General features: G+C 51.4%; 1 protein-coding gene across 1 annotated transcript in view; it reads right to left on the reverse strand.

Moving 5' to 3' along the window:
• Window positions 1-18,893, reverse strand: part of DPYSL5 (dihydropyrimidinase like 5) — a 56,149-nt gene that overhangs the window by 27,162 nt on the left and 10,094 nt on the right. The window contains exon 2 of the mRNA XM_084900843.1: window positions 7,379-7,643. Coding sequence (XP_084756969.1) covers window positions 7,379-7,639 — 261 coding nt within the window. The 5' untranslated portion in view covers window positions 7,640-7,643. The remainder of the gene's footprint in view (window positions 1-7,378; window positions 7,644-18,893) is intronic.

The raw sequence follows: 18,893 nt of genomic DNA on the forward strand, positions 1-18,893 counted from the left end.
GTGTGTGAATGTGTGTGTGTAGTATGACAGATAAGTAATGATTAATAAGAAAGTTCTCACTATAGTTGGGCCATATTTCTATCTTCCTATAATTATTAAGGGTCCTATAGATCCTAATTTTTAAATAACAAGAGGTAAAAAAGGAACAGAAGGAGGAAAAATGGTTGGCTGCCCTGACAACCTGAGGGAACCAGGAGGCAGGAACCATCAGGAGGACAAGGTAAGGTGTCTGCCGTCCGGTTCTACCTGTCACCCTGAGACCCTTACCTTTAGCACAGGAATATGGAAAACCTCAGTGAGGCCTGGGAGAAGCGGTATTTCCAACTAAGACTTTGGAAGCTTTCTCTAAGGCCATATTCAATTATTCCTTGAAATATGAAAAAAAAAATGTGCAAGCTTTAAGAAAAAGAAAAAATTAGGGAAAAAATATAATTCATGTACTATATGCATCACTGAAGTATACACCAGGAAGTGAAGTGTTTCCCTTCTTCCTTTTTTTCTTTTTTTAAACCCTAAAGGAGGAGAGTTTAAAAGCAGAACTCCTCATATGAACTATGAATGGTTTCCAAGGAGCTTGGGGTCCATCACAGAGGGTGAGTTTGTTTCTATTGGAACCAAAGGTTTTAAAACACAACAGTCCCTCTGAGGATAAGTTCTCTGCAAATGCCCTTTGTTGTAAGGACCAAGGAGCTGCTGGGCACCATAGGAGATTTCCCCCCCAGGACTAGATGTGAACATTTTGTAAGAAACGATAGATCTCCTCTCTCCCATTTGTTCTAAGAAGGGTCAGCCTGGCCTACATCGTGGCCTGCCAATTAATGAAGATGTAGAAGGAGAGCTGCCAGCAGGATGACTGACGTGAAGCAGGGCACCTTTAAATAGCCCCGGTGCCTGCCGCGTTTACGACGGGCCACGGGCCGTTTCTGCTGTCAGGAGGATGAGAGACACTTCACTGGAATTCATCATCATCATGATTAGGTGCCATGTCAAAACTAAAACACACAGTCAGCCCTAAGCATTGAAATGGATTCCTGGGTGTCGCCCAGGCACCCAGAGGCCGCTTGTTCCATTCCTGGTCAGGGCACAAGCCTGGGTTGCAGGCTTGATCCCCACTGGGGGAGGCAGCTGGCAGCTGATCAACGTTTCTCTCTCTCTCTCTCTCTCTCTCTCTCTCTCTCTCTCTCTTTTCATCTTCTTTGCTCTTTCTCGAAAAGAATCAATAAAACATATTTTTTTAAAAAGAGAAACAGAATCCAACTTTTTTTGGTTTCTATTTGATGCTTTAACAGTTTAATACATACTCATGAGGAAACTGTACAAACGGATTTTCCAGGAGTTGGTTCTCGATCAGCACTATCTATTTATTTATGTTACACTCATATTGTGCTTAGTAAGCGCCCAAGACTATTTTAACTTCTTTATAAATAGTCCCTTTATTCACAAAATACTAATATAATCTCCATTTTTTTCAGAGAAGGAAACTGAGGGACAGACACACGAACTGCAATAAACTGAATTCTGCTGCAACTTTGTGAACTTAGCAGAGGACCCTGAACTCCAGGTGGGAACACAGCCCATCGGACCCCTTAAAGTATCCTTGTGAGGCCCCGAGCAGAGAGCCCAGTCCCACCAGGACCAGACTTCAGACCCGCAACGGTGAGCTCGTAAGTGGATGTGGTTTTAAACTGCTAAATGTGTGGTCATTTGTTAGAAAATAGTAGAAAATTAATACACCCCCTGTCCGGTAGGAGCTGCCTGCCTTCTGAGGAGGGAGGAGAAGGGATGTCCTTCAGGTGGCTGGGAGCACTCACGGGGTTCTAGTGCGACTGTGGGTGACTCAGAGGACCTGATCCCAACGGGCACAGCCAGGTCAGCCGGGCGAGTGGGCACAGTGTGGCAGCAGCTGGCCCGGGGCCACAGGGCTCACGGGCACTAACAGACAGTGAATAATTCAGCTGTAAAGTCTAAGAGGGTGGATCAGATAACCTAAGAGACTGGAAGGCAGAGAGGCTAGGCCTGGGGTGGAAGCAGGTAGTCAGGACTGACATTCATCACAAGCATATGAGTGCTCTGTGCCAGGCGCTGTGCGGAGTGTTTTTCATGCATCACTTCATTCATCCTCAGGGCAACCATTTATTTGTTTTAAAAAAAGATATTTTTATTGATTTCAGAAAGGAAGGAAGAAGGAGGGAGAGATGGAAACATCAATGATGAGAGAGAATTATTGATCCCCTGCCTCTTGCACTCCCCCTTCTGGGGATCCAGCCCACAATCCAGGCATGTGCCCTGACCGGGAATTGAACAGTGACCTCCTGGTTCATGGGTTGAGGCTCAACCACTGAGCCACACCAGCCGGGCAAGAAATGCTATTAAAGAGCTTTATAAAAGACTTAAGACGTTTTAAGCCAGAATTAAACAGAAACGCACAGGACACTGGAGTCAAGCTACAAGAAGGAAGTGAGAAGCACTTAAAGGCTTAATTCCAAGAGAGCCAATTTCAAAGGCAAACCACACGCAGTCTGCCCAAAGGATGAATGGGGCCTTGGTAAGGAGGTTGGCAGGTGGGGCACCAAACGGAATTCATTTATGTCCTAGCCCAGTGGTCAGCAAACGGCGGCTCTTTGGCCCCTTGAATGTGGCTCTTCCACAAAATACCACAGCCTGGCCGAAACCGGTTTGGCTCAGTGGATAGAGCGTCGGTCTGCGGACTGGAAGGTCTCAGGTTCGATTCTGGTCAAGGGCATGTACCTTGGTTGCGGGCACATCCCCAGTAGGGGGTGTGCAAGAGGCAGCGGATCGATGATTCTCTCTCATCGATGTTTCTAACTCTCTTCCCTCTCCCTCTCCCTTCCTCTCTGTAAAAAATCAATAAAATATATTTAAAAAACCCATAAACAAACAAACAAACAAACAAACAAAAAAACACGGCCTGGGCGAGTCTATGTTGAAGAAGTGGCATTAGAAGAAGTTTAAGTTTAAAAAGTTTGGCTCTCTAAAGAAATTTCAATCGTTGCACTGTTTCTATTTGGCTCTGTGGACTAATGAGTTTGCCGACCACTCTCCCAGCCTATCATACTCAGGACTCGTCTGCAGGGGGAGGAGGAGTGTCAGGACCGTCCCCGGGGGCTGGGATGGGGCAGGCCACCCTAGCTTACTTCCGCCATCGAACATTCCCTGGGCAGATCCCACGCTGGCTAAGCACCCTCCTGGCTGGCATTTGGCTCCCATTGGAGGTTGACTACAAGAATAGATGTCCTGCTGCTACTGCTTCTGAGTTAGTGGGAGGCTGTCGCTGGGGCCAGATGGCTCTGGCGCGGACAGGAGGGAATCTCTGGGCCGTCAAAGAAGGGGGAGGGACCCAGCCGGACTTCTGTTGAATGACACCTCTACCACGGCCAACTCCCCTCTCCCTGATGGTTTCTGTGGGGCATGGACAGGAGGGCAGAACACAGGGCCAGGGAAACGTAGCGAGCACTGTACAGGGTGGGTTTTGGGAGCCCAGCGATGGGGCCCTGGAACGTAAGCAGGAAAGAAGGAAGTGAAGAAGACTGGCAAGGGCACGGCAGGCCCCAGCTTCCAAAAGGGATTCAGTTGTCAACCCTGGCACGTAAAGTGAGGGTCAGGCAGATGACAGAAGCAACAGTCAGGACAACGTGCCATTCAAAACAGCCGAGAAAGTCCCTTCCTCACCTGCCTGCCAGTGTTAGAATCATCAAAACACAACGGGGAGAGGCAGACCCACTGACATTGCTTTCCTTGGTCTGGGCGGGGCCCGGACACCAGTATTATTTAAATGAAAACCCCCCAAATAGTTCTAACTGGTAATTTGCTGCCAAGGGTTGAACACCACTGGCCTAGACCCAGGGTGGGGAATGTCCGGCCCTCAGGCCATATAAGGCCTGTGAAATCTTTGGTGAAATCATTTGGTCTGGCCCTGCCCAGGCATTAGGGGCGAGTTAATTAAATGTTGGCCAAATATAGCAGGCTAATGTTGTATGGCCCATGAATGATGTTATAAATATCCAAATGGCCCTTGGCGGGAAAAGGTTCCCTACCCCTAGCCTACACAGTGGTTATTGATATATGTTTGGAGGAGCAGGAACAGAAAATGTATCTAGAAAGCTTTCTATTCTATGGTCCGTGTCCTCTTCCCCCCTTCCCCACAACATCTTAGTGAAGGGGCCGAAACAGGTTTGGCTCATTGGATAGAGCGTCCGCCTGTGGACTGAAAGGTCCCAGGTTCGATTCCGATCAAGGGCATGTACCTCAGTAGGGGGTGTGCAGGAGGCAGCTGATGGATGTTTCTAACTCTCTGTCTCTCTCCCTTCCTCTCTGTAAAAAAATCAATAAAATATTAAAAAAACACACACACAAAACAAAAAAAGCCAAAAACTACTTAGTGAAGGGGTTGTGCCAGCAGTTTAAAAAGCCTATTCTGATATTCCCACCTGGCCAGGGAGAGCCATTGGTGGAGTGCACTGACATTTTTATTGTGTGATATTAGGTATACACTAAAGAATCAGTATGTTGATTCAGTATACACTAAAGAATCAGTATAACTTACAAGCCAGGCAGAGGAAGAAGAAAAGACCCCTCGGCCACCTGGAATCCCAGACCTTTCTTAACGCAGTTGCTGTTACTGGTCTCTCTCCTCCCCGCATCCCCTCGCCTCCCCGCAGGAGAGCCTCTGTCCTCAGTGGAGTCTGCAATATAAAGAAGCAGGTCCTCCTGGCATCTGGAAACCCAGGTGCTGGCCTTGGGGAGGGCGTGGGGTGTGGGGAGGAGGATCAAGTGACCAGCTGTGAGCGGGGAGCCAGGCAGCGCTTGTCACAGCCCCTGGCAGGGGCAGCGGCGGGCGAGGCGTTGGTTAAAGACGTGCCCGAGACATCCCTTTAGGCCCAGCACAATGGAGTCCCAGATGCTTTCAGAAAAGCCAGCCTTTCAACACTCTTGTTTTCCCAGCCCTGGAAGCTGCCGCCACACTGACAAGCCCGCCCGAGCACAGGGGCTTGGAGTTCAGGGCCCCACGGATCTGTCGGACAAGAACAAAAAGGTGCGACTTGATCTCTCTTTTTCTCTGGGCGAATCACTCGGGGCGGAGCATTTCCTTGGGATGATTATTCCGTTATAAGCCCAGACGCTTAACGCGAACCCACTGCTGCCTTTCTCAGAAGGCACGAAGCAGGTGAGTGGCAATGGATCGGGGTGCAGACTGTGCAAGAGCCACAGGCCGTGTGAATAATTCAATCCACACGTCCCCGGAGCAGCCCTGCAACAGGAGAGCACTCGCTCTCCCCGGGAGATGGTCGGGAACGAGAGGAAAGAGGAAGCCAAATATCCAATGGTAGGCGAAGTCCTGGGAGGGAGGGGAAGTCCTGGGAGGGAGGGGAGGTCCTGGGAGGGAGGGGTACGGGACAGGGGGCCAGTTCTTGGGAGGATGGGAGGCCACAGGCAGGACTCTGGAAAGGGTCTACAGAAGGGGTCCAGGGAGGACTGCCTTTCTCAGTATGAGCTGGAGGACAAAAACAAGAAGGTGCAATCTTGTTTAGGGGCTGGATATAAATAACCAAAGGGCCCGTTAGGTGACACCACCAGCCAGAGTGGCTCAGGGTCTATGGACCCTTAAATTAAGGTGACCAGACGTCCTGATTTTTAACAATTTGTCCCGTGTCCCGTGGCGTTTTAAAAAGTCCCGATTTTTTAAAATGCCACGGGACACGGGACAAGTTGTTAAAAATCAGGACTGTACCACCAAAAGTGGGATGTCTGGTCACCTTACCTTAAATCCCCCACAACGAGGGCCTGGCCTAGAGCGGGTGCCTGAGGTAGCCCGGGCCCGCAGGAATGGGGGAGCTGGGGCCCTGAATCACGCAGGGGCTTTTGTGTGGTTTCCAGAGGCAGCGGCTCCCGTGGAGGAGAGGCCTGGAAAAGATCAAGAGCTCCCCACCACCTCGCACAGAGCGGCCGTGCAGAGGTCCTCCCGGCTCTAAAGAGCTAACGGCTCTCCGGGGAAAAGCTGTCACTCCGGCTAATGAGGCCTGGCAGACGGCAGTGTGAGAACAAGACAAAGGAGGCCAGCCTGCCTTCCGAGAGGCTGGGAAACAGAATCACGACCGTGTGGCCCCCGGCCCCGGACCGAAGGTCTCCCAGGTGGGGAAATAACCAGAGCGCTGTCGCTTTTTGGTGCAAGGCCTGAGCACACTGCAGAAAGGACCCCACCATGGACCGGGCTGGGTATCCGCGTATGTGGATGGCAAACACTGAGGGCTGGGAGTCACCCTGTTACAGCCGGTTTGGGAAACGATTTGGCAAAAGCTGAACACGCATTGTTACCCTATGACCCGGCAATCCCACTCCTAGGAATAAGCCCGACAGACATGTGTGCGGACATGTCTGCCAGAAGACAGGGCTGAGCATGCTCAGGGCAACAGTGCTGGTGATCGCCTCAAACTAGCCGCTACTCCCCACGTGCCCGCTGACAGCGGCGTGGGTAAGTGCGGTATGTGGTCTGTCATCCATGGGACACTGAAAGCAATGAAAGGAAATGATTCACAACAACCTGGGTGAATTTCACAGAAATAACGTTGAGCAAAAGAAGCCAACACCAGGGCACATACCACCTGACTTCCTTTTCATAAACAGTCAAAACCATACTAGCAGTCAGCAGCTGTATATCACTGCAGGTTGCCCAGGACCAAACCAGAGAGGGTTGGACCTGCATTACCGCCATTTGCCCACCATCCAGAACTGAAATATCGTGGCTGACATGTACACATAAGGAACTGTTTGACATTGAAATTGGGTCTCAAAAGAACTGGTGGCCCAGAAAGAAGCTCACTACAGACTGATTCATATGCCTTTTAGCATAATGATTATTGCTTGTCTCATCTTTGATTCTTCTATTTCCAGTAGGACATGATCTCACTCATTTAGGGGAAATGGTGAACAACATAGACTGATGAACAAGAACAGACCCAGAGATAAGGAGCCATGAGTCAGAATGTTGGACCTCAAAGGGAGGGTGGGGATAAAAGGGAGGTCAAGGACCAAAGGGGGGTGGGGGCATGAGTGGGAGTGTGTGGGACTGGAATGGGCGGTTGAGGACAAATATGTGATACCTTAATCAATAAAGAAATTTAAAAAAATAGTCAAAATCAATGTATGGTAAATATACTAAAATCCATTGACGTCCATGGATTGACGTAAATATACTAAAATCCAATACACTTTATTTTAGCTGCCACCGTGGCTCCCTTGAGAGCACCCCCCTCCTGTAACAATCCAGCGGGAGCACCTTGCTCACCCGCGTCTGGTCAGGAGTGGCCCCGGAAATAGAAGAGGCCAAGGCAGAGGGCACTCTCGGCCCAGAGGACATTACCTTGGTCCCGTGGTAGAAGTCATCCACGCACGTGGCGTTCATGAAGGTCTGGTGGAAGTGGGTGCTGGTGTCGATGCCTCCCGGGATCACCAGCTTCCCCGTGGCATCGATCACCTTGGCCCCGCCGGGGATCATGAGCTCGCGGCCCACCTGCTGGATGACGCCGTTCTCAATGTAGACGTCAGCCTCGTGGGTGCAGTCATCGTTCACCACCTTGCCCCCCTTGATGAGAATCCGCACGCTGGCTGAATTGGCAAGCATGTTCCTGTGGAAGACGCGAGGGGACATTGGTCAAGGTCAAAGTCCCTTTTCACGGTCACCAGGCTCCCGTCCCTTCCCATTCGAGCTCCAAGTCCACGGGCAGAGTCGAGTGAGGACAGCCTGAGGACATCGGTCCTATAGCCAATAGATTCTATGGTCCTACTGATGGGGGTGGGTGGGGAGTCGCTGACCTCTTAGTGGGACTTACTGGGGGTCACAATGCAGGGGCAGTCAGGGTGAAGTCGGGGCCCTCAGTGTTTACCTTCCTGAAATGCGTGTAGGCTCTGAAGCCTCTTCATATCTACTATCTCATTTTATTCCACAGAAAACCCGAGGGCGGGCATTTTACAGATGAGAAGGCTAAAACTGCTAAGTAAGGAATTTATGGCTAGAAGTAGCTGAGTCAAACACAGATGTCTTGTACGAAGAATGTCCCCACTGAGCCACATGAAGATATCAGAGAGTCCTGGGCCGGGCCTCAGAGAGCCAGATTCTCCAAGCCTCACAGCTGCTTCATTCACATCATTCTTCAGATGGATTCTGCTTCAGTTCACCCTCCTGTATTTGCCTCAAAAAGTCCACTACACTAATAAGCTCATCTAAGGAGCTTTTGAAAAATACCTCTGCTCAAGCCCCACCCCCAGGGATTCAAATTTATTTGATTCATCCTGGGTCCCCAGAATCAGTTTTACTACTTGATGATGCGTTGAGTTACCCATTTTACTCTAAAATGTGATGTAGCCAGTGAGCCGATATCTGGCCCACCGGCTGGCTTCATGCTACGGACTAAACGTTTATGTCCCCCTCACCTTCATACGCTGGAGCCCTGATCCCATTGTGATGATATTTGAAGATAGGATCTTTGGGAGGTACTTAGGTCACCAGAGTGGGCCCTCATAAGTGGGATTAGTGCCCTTGTAAGAAGAGACACGAGAGCTCTCCCCCCTCTCCTCCCCCCCCACCATATGAGGACAGAGAGCAGATGACAGCAAGCAAGCAAGCAAGCTCTCACCAGGAACTGAACTGGCGGGTGCCTTGATCTTGGACGGCCCACTCAGAACCGTGAGAAATGAGTTCCCGTTGTTTAAGCCACAGCGTGTATGATATCATTAGAGCAGCTTAAGCTGCCTGAGATGCCACATTAGACAGAAATGAACATTATAATCAAATCATCAGGAAGTAACAACTGGGCCCTAAAATAAAAGCCACCACCTTTAAAGACTTCTGGCAATACTGCACATTCCTATTTGCTTAGCCAGAAACGTTTGATCATCCAGCTGTTTTGTCTATGCAAATGAAAGAATTCAAGCCACACGTCTGTCCGCCCAGGCAAAAATGGAAAATATGCCAGACAGTTAAATGCTATTAGAAAAAAAATAAATCAGAGATATGGAATCCCAGAGCCACCGAGCTTCATCCAGGCTACCCTGCGGTCTGTTGGACTTCACTGACAGTGGCCTTGAACCAAAGGGAACCAATCTAGGATGGTGTGATGGGTGATGTTATGCTGCAAATACCAAGGTCTTAAAAAAATTTTACAATTTATTCAGGGAAACAATGACGCCTTCCATAGCAGGAGGGTGGGCACATTGGCTATGCCAAGATGTATCCAACTGGACACGTCTTGTTTCCCCCAGTTTCCTGGTTCTGTGGCCTGGGTTCCTTATGTTCCCAAATCGGTGACAAGCTGGTGATGTGTGAGCTAGGGGAACGGGGACTTCCGAAGGGTGTGGGTGGAGGAAGTAACATTCTAACCTGGGAGTGCAGTCTCTCCTGAGAGAGCTCTCCATGCTTAAAATGCCAGTAGTGACAGCTATTGCTCTCTGCCATCCAATCACTGTCTTGCTGGATAACGGGGAACTTCCCCCCCACACACACCTTCCTGCCCTTTTCACTGCTGGGGAGCAGCTCTGATGCAGGATGGCACTGGGGGCATCCTGCCGAGGGGTCAGGTTCCTGCAGCTGCTGCTTCTCATTCATGGAATGCGCACACCTCTCACTCCTAGAAGGCGCACGGGGTTAGCCCTGCCAAGAAAATGACAGCCCCGACGCCGGGTTTTGGAGTCGCCTGCTTCTGTCATCACCTTCCACAGCCCCCCTGCGCCTGCGGGGAGGTGCGAGACGAGCGGAGCCTGCACAGTCTGTCCCCCGGCAGCTGGGCGGGAGGACACGGGGCTCGGCACAGACACGGGGGCCAGCGAGGGGCAAAGACGACACTTCCTGCATAAAAAACTTAACATCACTCTGACAGGGACTGGTGGAAGGCATGCACTTCTTCTTGTTCACAGACATTGGTTTAAGACACATTCATCTTTTTAGTAGAATCCACAGAAAAATGTGTGATTTTTACAAACCGCCCCTGTGATATCAAGGAACATGGGAGACCAGAGCTACACAACTGCCCTGTGACATGAAGGGCCTGTGGCATTTAAGCCAATCCTAATGGCAACTGGGTCGTGGGGGCGGGGAGGGATGTGTGCGGGAGTCCTTAACAGGCTAAGATTAAGTAGGAGGTTTTAATCCCGGGGCCTCATCTGGCCTGGCCCGGCCCAGGATGGCTGGGCTTAGCGAGCAAACACCACCAGTGGGCTGGGGGCAAAGGCGAGATTCCAAAGGATCAGCCAGGAGAGGGTGGCAAGACCACTTGTCCGACCGGATTAGCCAGGAGAGCCAGGGCAGTTGTCGGAAGATGGAGCGGAGAGTGTGTGTGAGTGTGGGACAGGCTGCTCTCCGTGGTGACACAGCCCACACACGCATCGGGGCAGCAAACTAGCCCCGTTAGGTGCCCGCCCCACCACTGCGGTCAGCAGTCTCTGCGTTTGAGGCTCAGGGAGGCCGAGCACTGGCGAACAGCAGTAAGTGTGAGCTCACTCCTCCTGCCCAGGCCCCGGAGCAGGGCAGAGGGGGGTGTGCACACACCAGGGACCAGAATTCCTGGCTCCTGACTGGAGCCTGAGCCACAGAACACCAGGCCTTTCGTGACCAGTGGAGTCACCATCACCCACCCTCCCCCAGCTGACCCCTGGCAGATTCCTCTGCCTGCTGTGCTTTACACGCTCCCACCAGCTGTCTCCGGCCCCAGAAGGAATTCCATCGCCTCCCCAGTGAGGGTGGCAGCTGTGGATCAAGGGCTTGGAGTGCCCAAAGGGACTGTTTCCTAGAACCACAGCCAAAGGGCAGAGGGGCCGGCACCCACCGCCGGAGGAGGGGGCAGGGGCTCGCCTACCCTGAGACCCACATCCTCAGATGGGGGTGGGGAAAGTCACAAAAAGGGGAAGAGAATGAATGAGTTTTCCTAATTATGAAAGTATCACAATCCCACGAAGTCCAGACTTGGGGAAGACATTGAGTGGGGAAATAAGACTATACGTTTTTCCCCTTGTGAACTAAAAATGAGTAGGAACTGCAGCCACCGCCAACATCTGGCAAACAATTGAGGGAGAGAAGGAAGACACCAAATCGTAAATATGGTATCATTCCATTCACATACCATTCAAAATCAAAGGGATTGTAGTGTTTAGGCAGAGAGTGGTAGAACCATGAAGAAAAACTGGGTTCCATCAAAACCAAGGAAATGATTCAGAGAGAAGTCAGGATATGGTTATGGGGGTGGGGGGCTGAGTTTAGAAAGTGGTGCCTGTGGGGGAAGCTGTTTAAAAGCTGCATCTACTCTAGGCCAGTGGTCGGCAAACTCATGAGTCCACAGAGCCACATATCAACAGGACAACGACTGACATTTCTTTGGAGAGCCAACTTTTTCAAACTTAAACTTCTTCTAACGCCACTTCTTCAACATAGACTCGCCCATGCCATGGTATTTTGTGGAAGAGCCACACTCAAGGGGCCAAAGAGCCGCATGTGGCTTGAGAACCGCAGTTTGCCGACCACGGCTCTAGTCTATCTGTGACGGGGAGATTACACAGGTTTTTTGCTTTACATTATGCTTTAAACTCTACATATGTATTTTCTGCACTTTTCTGTATGTGTCTCCAGATCATCCAGAGCCGGGGGATGAGACATGACTTGGGGGCTGGTCTTCCTGCTTCTTTACCCGGCCCAGGCTGAGTGCGGCCTGGGAGAGCGGAGGCTGAGGTAACCCAGAAGAGGTTGTAGTGGGGTCATTAGAAAGTGCCATAGAATAGAAAAGGCAGGAGCAGCCTGGCCAAATTAAAAACAAACAAACAAACAAACAAGCAACCGCATATCAGCAAACAAAAACGATATATCAAGTATTATGACAACCATGTAAAAATATGGACACAAAAAACAGACTAGATGGAAACCAACAGCAGGGTTTATGTTATGGGATTATAGGTAATTCCCTCCTCCAATTTTTCAAACTTTCTAATAAATATATCGGATGATATGGAGTTTATAATGAAAAATGAATACGGCCATTTAAAACCACGTACATTTATGTTGTTTGGAAAAAAAAATTGAATGAAGGTGAGAATTTGCCCCTCTTCTGCTTAGGAAATCTTGCCCTCATCTGCAACCTCCTGGAAGGTTTCCTAGAGGGACCGGGCCGTAGGACAAACCCGTCTTCTTCCTTATTTTGACTTAAACAGATTTCAGGAAGGTGCAGGCTTTTTTCTCTGTGATGACAGACTCCTGCAGAGGCACCAGGCAGCCCCTCTTGTGCTTAAATTGTGTTTCTAGCTCTCTCTCCCAAATGCAATGCTTTTACCAGTCACGGATTTTACACAATGACGCTTCTGCCCCATCAGTGACACGCCCCTGCCGTGCCTGCTTCTGCCAGCTGTCTCCTCATGGGCCGGCTGACTCAGCTCCATCACCGAGACAAATGGGCATTTCCACCCCAATCAGGTTCCTCGGTGATGTGGAGCCTGAGAAGCAACCGCATCAGTGTTTGTGGAAACTCACGAGAAATGGAACCCAGTTTTGAAGAGAGAGGAGCAAGGTGGGTGAGCCACTGCAGCTAGGTCATTCCTCTGCCGGAGACAAACTCACTCGGGCGAGACAGCCTGGCTCATGCAGGCAGCACGGTGCCAAGGGGCCAAGGTGGCACTCAAAGGAGACAGAAGAAGGGCTGTGGGTGAAAACGACCAGCTGCCCTCCAATGGGGCAGCGATGCCCCTTGCCTGATGGCGTCTGCCTTGCAGGGGCCTGTTTGGAGAGCAGTGACCGGGGGTGGGTGGGAACACAGAAGATGCAATGGGACCATGAGGAGGAAATGGGGTGGGTGGTGGGTGGGCCGGAGCCTCCAGCACCAAGCTTGGCTTTGCCCCTCTAGCTGTGTGACGGTGGGCATGTCCGTAACCACCCCAAGCCCGTCTTCTCAGCTGCGAAGTGGGCACCACCAGCCAATCCTTGCTGTTTAAGCTCTATGTCTCAGGCTCACACACAATGTCATGTACACAGAGTGGCCAGATGATTATGGTCTCTGAACCCATAATAATCTGGCCACTCAGTGTATATCCTATATAATAAAAAGCTAATATGCAAATTGTCAACCAGGAGTTCGACAAGCAGGCAGGCCGGCTAACCGCCATGTCCTCTCCCCGGCTGGCCGGACCCCACCCATGCACGAATTCATGCACCAGGCCTCTAATACACACACACACACACACACACACACACACACACACACACACACTGTGTGGCCAGATTATTATGAGCTCAGAGATCATAATAATCTGGCCACTCAGTGTACATCTTACAGCCATCTCAGAAGTGATTAGCCGTTGCTGTCCCCGTGCTGTGGCTGAGGAGGCTGTGGGTGGGACTCACACCACGGGGGGACGGGAATCCCCGAGAGCAGAGCCTAGGCCTCGTTCCTTCCTCCCAAGGACGCCCTACCCGCCGGTTGGAGGAGGAGGGTTGATCGGATGAGACAGCGGCGTGAAAGCACTCTGTGCTCAGCCACGGCAACGGGCTATTGTAGTGAGAAGGAAGGCTTCTCGAGTTCTGGGTGCCCTAACCCGTGTGGCTCAGTGGATAGAGCATCGGCCTGCGGACTCAAGGGTCCCAGGTTCGATTTTGGTCCGGGGCATGTACCTTGGTTGCGGGTACATTCCCAGTAGGGGGTGTGCAGGAGGCAGCTGATCGATGTTTCTCTGTCATCAATGTTTCTAACTCTCTATCCCTCTCTCTTTCTCTCTGTAAAAAATTAATAATATATATATATTTTTAAATATATTTTATTGAATTTTTACAGAGAGGTAGGGAGAGAGATAGCGAGCTAGAAACGTCAATGAGAGAGAAACATTGACCAGCTGCCTCTTGCACACCCCATACCGGGAATGTGCCCACAACCAACATACATGCCCTTGACCGGAATCGAACCTGGGACCTTTCAGTCCGCAGACCGACGCTCTACCGCTGAGCCAAACTGGTTTGGGCAATAAAATATATATTTTAAAAAAAGAGTTATGTGCTAGTTGGGAGGGTATTTGATGCAAAGCCTGGGGCAGAAGAACAAAGCAGGCATTCTCCGGGAGGAAAGGAGAACAGGAGGCAGACACAAGCAAGTATGGTTGGGGATGGCAAGCAGACAATTTTATATATATATATAAAATGGCCTTGGGGCCGAGAGGTTAGACAGATAAAGAAGCAGCTTGGAGAGCCAAGGAAGGCAGAGCAAGAGGCGCAGGTTTCTGAGCGAGGCTGAGGGCCCAGGACAGCCGGCAGAATCCAGAGTGGGAGATGCTGAGTAAGGCGGGGGATGAGACGTGCTTTGGGGGCTGGTCTTCCTGCTTTTCCTGGCCCAGGCTGACGGCAGGCCGGGGAGCCGAGACTGCGGTCACCCAGGTGTGCGGCTGTCCTGGGTCAAGCAGAAGGAGCCGTAGACTAGAAAGACAGGGGCAGAGCTGGGAAAGGCCTGAACGCTGGAGCGTCTCTGGAGGGAAGGAAAGAGACGGGATGGGGACGACGTAAGAATGGCAGCAAACGGGACAGAGCACAGACTGGTGCGGACAGATGGAGACCAGCAGTCAGGGACGCCCGTGGTCTGCGGAAACCCAGTAATGAAATGGATTTCAGCTTCTCTCTCCAGGAATCCTTTAGATCAGTCAGAAGATGGTAACTGACCCACTCCCCCCAGGTAAGGAGGTGACCAGAGAACACTTACTGAGCGTCAGGGGCCGTGAAGGCCCTTAGCACATGGCATTCAATGGGAACCACCGCACCAGTGCCCGTGGAGGTGTGTGCTCTTAACCCTGATGGGTGGAGGGGAGGACTACCCCCGGTCATACAGCTTTATGGACAGGAACAGAAGCAGGAGTAACCCTAAACACCAAACAACATCAGATCAGAGGATCTGCACATGCCAGTGGGCTAACATTTGACGTATACGTGTGTTGAACATTTATCAGACATTGCAAACAAAATACTCCAGCACTGTCCATTCTACCTGCTAAATCTGTTTCCTTCCGAAGCCTCTGTTCAGACCCTTCTCCTCTATTACCTGGGTACTTCTCACTGGTCTCCAAGCCTCTACACTCTGGCACAGTGAGCTTGCTAAGATGCAAATAGGATCACAGAGGCAGGCTTGGCACCCACTACCCGGTACTATACTACGTGCCAGAAGCTGCACCAATCCCCAGGAACTCACAAAAATTTCAATGTGCGTGAGGGAAGGGCCGTGTGGGTACCAGCATGATGGGGAAGCATTGATCACTGACTGTGATGGAGGACTGCTTCTCAGAGGGAGTGCCTTTGAGGTGAAGGTTGATGAGGAGTTCACCAGGGATGGGGAGACACCAGGCGAGGGCCTTCCGGACAGAAGCCGGCAGTGTGATCGGCTGGCGCAGTCAGCGTTGGTGCATTGGATGTGTGAGGGCGGAAGGCCCGGCGGGACATGCTGGGAGGGTGGGCTAGTTGCTGAGTGTGGATGGAGGGCTTGCTGGTGTGGTAAGCAAAGAAATGACCTCATCAGGTTTGCCTTTGGGGGAGGGGGGGGTATAAAGTACTAAAAACAACAGAGAAAGGTATGTTCATAAATGCTGGGTGGGATAAGCCTTTCTTAGCATAATCCAAAGCTGGACATCACAGAAGATGCGATTGACTTAGATATGACGATATAACCATGAAAAACTGATATAACAAAGGAGACTGCAAACTGCTTTTAATAAAGAAAAGTAACAATGGGTATGACGAGTTTGCAACGTATAACCGGGGATTAATATCTGTAATATGCAAGAGCACACATATATCTTAAGAGAAAGACCAATACATATTCCAATAGAAAGTATAGGCATAGGATGCAAATAGGCAACCCACAGAGTCCGGGTGGGGAGGGCCCAAACAGCTAATAAGCAAGTGAAAAGAGGCTCCTCTTTATGAATGGTTACAGAATGAAAACAAGGAGATGCCATTTTCCGCCTCAGAGCGGCACGGGGAAGAGGGACCCCGTGAGGAAAGCATGCACTCCTCACACTGTGCGCAGGAGCCGACACCAGCAACCCCCCCTAAGAGCAGCTGAGAATCCAGTGACCACAGGAAACGTGCATCCCCAGGAGACCATCGGGCCACTGCGCAAAGATGGGTTACGTGGCCGAAACCGGTTTGGCTCAGTGGTAGAGCATCCGTCTGCGGACTGAAAGGTCCCGGGTTCGATTCCGGTCAAGGGCATGTACCTTGGTTGCGGGCACATCCCCAGTGGGGGGTGTGCAAGAGGCAGCTGATCGATGATTCTCATCGATGTTTCTGCCTCTCTATCCTTCTCCCTTCCTCTCTGTAAAAAATCAATAAAATATATTTTAAAAAAATGGATTCGTGTGTGTGGGTTGTGACATTGTGAACAAGCTGGAGGCCTGTCCAGAGGAGGACTGTTTAGGTAAACGTGGGGATGGCCCCGGGGCAGAAGGCCGTGCCGCCCCGGAGGAGGTGGGCGTGGGCGTGGACGTGTGACGTGGTGGCCCCCCGGGACACAGAAGTGAAGCACGTCGCTCACGGAACGGACTCCTGGCATTCGTACTGACTTTTGCCATTATGTGCGTTCGTATAGATCTGTGAAAACGCGCTGAAATATAAACGAGCTTTTTGTGTGAAACACGGGGAAGGCTGTTCACTGAACGATGAAGGGCAGTTGTCTCAAAAAGCATCGCAGCGAGACTCAGTCTCTCCGTGCGGTGTGACTGTAAAACTATTTCTCTAACCATCGACAGCAGCCCGGGCCAAGGGGGCAGCCGCCGTGGCGGAGACCCAGATAGAGTCTGTGCCAGGGCAGGCGGTTCACCTGCCAGTGACCGTCTCCACCATTAACCTGTACGTCTGACGGCCGACGGGGCCTCTCTCCCCAGATGTCTCACAGGCCCCTCAAACTCATTCCATCGAAAACTGAGCTCATCACATCCGTCTCCACCTGCCTCCCCTGCCTGTGCCCCCCACCTTAGTGAGAGACCCTCCGACCCCCACCCTGGGAGCAGGCCAGCATCATCGTCAGCGAGGAGAGCAAATGACTGACTGACAGGGCCACCTGCACCACTGACAGGGCCACCTGCACCGGCAATCAGGACGGCCCCCTTCCTCCCCGCTATTCACCGGGGCCCCAGGCAACACGGCACCGTCTCCAACGGCTGCGAGCGAAGAGCAGAACGCCCTGTACCGCGTCCATCTGCCTGCAGCTCTCCTTGAGTGAGCAGCTGGGGAGATGGAGCAACTGATTGTTCAGGGTTCAAAGGCTTCCTCTGAGAGTTGAGTCTGAAAAAATGGAGACGCTTTCATTTACTTAAATAAAAAGAGGGAAGGAGCCTTTCCTTGGAGCCCTGGCGGGGCTGTGGAGCACCTGCTGAACAGCAGCCAACAAAAGAGATGACTCCGTCTCCATCTCCTGAAAACAAGGAGAGGGGAGGGACGGGACGTCTCACTGCCGGCCCACCTAACCCATGCCCAATGCCAGCATTTCCTCTTCACAGGCGCCTGCCAGGTGGAGCTGGAACTGATGGCGGACACCTAATTATGTTAATAAATGCAATGAATTCCCCTCCCCTTCCCAGAAGGGCTGGCCACAGTCCCTTCCTTCCCAGCCCCTGGCAGCCTCCTCCCCACCTCCAGCCCAGGCCGAAGATCCATCCCTGAAGGCAAGTCTGAAGACTAGATGCCAACACACGGAGATTCCGGGTCAGAACACCGGGTGCTGGACAAGCCCTCATGTGCTCCAGCTCTTCTGCTCCGGAGGGTCAGAGCCCGGATTCCACATTGGTACCCGATCCCCTGCGCCCACGCCCAGGAGGTGAAGGGCCTGCTCTCTGCCTCGTTTCCAGGAGGTTGGCACACCCTTCCTCGTTGTTGCCCGTCACCTCCAGGGAGTCGATGCCTGTCCATCGGGGTCTGAGGCCGCTCCCCCTGCTGGCACACTCCCCTGACATCAACTGCCTCCTCTCACCCCGTGCCCACACTCCTGCCCCTGTGCTCTACCTGCCCGTTGTCTGCCAAATGCCTGCCTGGGTCCCCTGGCAGCGGTGGTCTCTGCTGTCATGGGTCCCTTTGCTCTGTGGAATGAATTCCTCCAGTGTCGGTGACTACACCTCACCGGTTCGAGTCCCAGCCCTTCCCAATCTTCAGGGTTCTGTTGCAGTTCATTGTGGCCCATTGCTTTTCTTTTTTCTTTTTTTTCTTTTTAATATATTTTATTGATTTTTTTTTTTTTTTTTTTTTTTACAGAGAGGAAGAGAGAGAGACAGAGAGTTAGAAACATCGATGAGAGAGAATAGAATCATCGATCAGTTGCCTCTTGCACAACCCCTACTGGGGATGTGCCCGCAACCAAGGCACATGCCCTTGACCGGAATCGAACCCGGGACCTTTCAGTCCGCAGGCCGACGCTCTATCCATTGAGCCAAACCGGTTTCGGCGTTTTGTGGCCCATTGCTTTTCTGAGGATTGGCAGAATGAGGCAGCTTATCATCTGAACACACATTTATCTCATAATAGCACACGTGATACCCTGAAGGGCCAATCTAATGACTAACAACACATGAATAGATGATGTTCGACCCCTCAGGCAATCAAGGAAATGCAGATGGAAGTCACAGGAAGGAGCACTTCACGTCCATCAGAGTGGCAGCAACCCCCGGGTGGTACCTCACACTGGCAGGCTGGGAGCAACCGGTGGGCGATGCTGATGGAAACATGCATTGCATGGTTTTGGAAAACAGCCCGAAAAGATGTCTATGCAAGTTAAAAAAAAAAAAAAAAAAAAAAAAAAAGATCGCTGACTCAGCAACTCCACTCCTAGGATGAAATGCCATCCGTAGACATAAAAGCACAAGAACGTGAGAAGCATGCACAG

The sequence above is a fragment of the Pipistrellus hanaki genome (genome assembly GCF_964339955.1).
Source record: "Pipistrellus hanaki genome assembly, chromosome: 12".
NCBI classification, from domain to species: Eukaryota; Metazoa; Chordata; class Mammalia; order Chiroptera; family Vespertilionidae; genus Pipistrellus; species Pipistrellus hanaki.